This window comes from Agrilus planipennis, unplaced genomic scaffold, assembly GCF_000699045.2.
Source record: "Agrilus planipennis isolate EAB-ADULT unplaced genomic scaffold, Apla_2.0 scaffold35, whole genome shotgun sequence".
Classification (NCBI taxonomy): Eukaryota; Metazoa; Arthropoda; class Insecta; order Coleoptera; family Buprestidae; genus Agrilus; species Agrilus planipennis.
Genome location: NW_020438957.1, coordinates 1847304 through 1848952, shown reverse-complemented (window position 1 = coordinate 1848952; position 1649 = coordinate 1847304). Strand labels below are relative to the sequence as shown.

Genomic DNA, 1649 nt, shown 5'->3' with positions numbered 1-1649 from the left:
TATTTTGTTATATGTTATATATATATAATAGATGAAATTTTAATTCGAAACATTTTAATTAGTTCCCCATTAGGGTTCCAAAAAAAAACAAATCCAGAACTCAGTATATTAAAAGAAATAATTTTTATTCTCACTGTTTTTTTTTTTGTTGTAGATGTTTTTTGTCAATAGACTTTTGGCTCACATAGTAATTGGTCTTATATTTGGTTACTTGTACATTGACGTGGGCACAGGGGCAAACACCGTCTTAGCCAACTACGTCTATTTATATGGCTCGCTGTTACTTATTGTTTATACAGGAAAAATGTCCGTTACGTTATCTTGTAAGTCCCAAAAAAAATTTTTTTTTTATATAGATATTACACTTATACAGAATGTTTCACCCCAATATTATTAAACAGTGGCGTAAGTGCGTTTAATTTTTACCAGTTTTTGACGCAGTTAGTTACGCCACTGGTAAGAAGTCCGTAATTTTCAAAAATTAAAGTTGATTTTACGACTTTTACATCCTATAACCGAAACACAAATATCTCTGAAAATAATTTTATGTATATTATATGCGGCCAACAGGGCCGGGCCTTAGCCATCGGGAGGCTCCGGGCGGATAAATTTTTGCGAGGCCCTTGTTCTTGTGGAATGAGTTTTAATGATGATACTTGAAGAGAAATGCAGTTATTTGTAAATAAGTTTAGAGTTTTAAAATTCTTTACTTATCGGAAATTAAAAAAAAATTAATAAACACAAAGATAGCAGATTTGTGGATTTTTTAAGAGTATCAAAAAATTCAAATAAACATTAGTAGTAAGTACGATTACTACCTAATATTTTTTTAATTAGACTGTTGCGCGAGTGCGCGAGGCCCCGGGTAGTTGCCCTGCTCGCCAGCCCCAAAGGCCGCCCCCGGCGGTAAAAACTTTTTATTTTTACCTCTTATCTAAGTCTTTTTTTAGTTCCATTAGAAATGAAAGTGCTAACGCGGGAACATTTTAATAGATGGTACAACTTGCCACCTTATTTATTATCAGTTCTCTTAATCGAAGTGCCGTTTCAGGTAAATACAGCCTTATACATATGTACATTATGACTACTATCAGTTTCTCACATTTGCATTATGTACTTCAGATTTGTTGCACTTGGAGTTACATTGGAATAAGTTATTGGCTTACATCACAACCATTTGGTTTCCGATTTTATCTGTTTGTTCTTTTATGTACCTTATCAACCCTTTGTGCACAAGCTTGGGGTTACTTTATAGGAGCTACGACACCTACAAAGGTATTTTTGTTTATATTTTTTTAATTTTCCAGTTTTTTCAAAGAAATAAGAAAAGTATTCTCAATAAGCAATCGTAATTTTCAACTTTCAAATTTTCGGTGGATTAATTTAATGTTTTCACATTCCAAATTTTCTGTTAATCTGCGGTATTTATAATTTTTTTTATTTTTGGATTACATTTACATTTTTCGGAGACTGGCAATTACTAATTCAATTGTTCAAAAAAAATCTAAAGGCTCTTTTAAGCTTTCCAATACTTACACAATAATTAATTAATTAAATTTAATTTTTAGATTGCAGTGTTCTTAGGTCCTGTAGTAGCGTGTCTGTTTTCTATTTTCGGATTTTGTATAAGATACAGAGACACCCCCGTC

At 31.9% G+C, this 1649-nt stretch overlaps 1 protein-coding gene across 1 annotated transcript in view; it reads left to right on the top strand.

Moving 5' to 3' along the window:
• The window catches only part of LOC108744768 (ATP-binding cassette sub-family G member 1), a gene marked incomplete at its 3' end in the record, with an annotated part of 29343 nt that extends 27694 nt beyond the window's left edge, over positions 1–1649 (top strand). Inside the window, 4 exon segments of the mRNA XM_025975037.1 lie at positions 155–323; positions 951–1051; positions 1123–1275; positions 1569–1649. Of these exon segments, the coding sequence (XP_025830822.1) occupies positions 155–323; positions 951–1051; positions 1123–1275; positions 1569–1649 (504 nt within the window).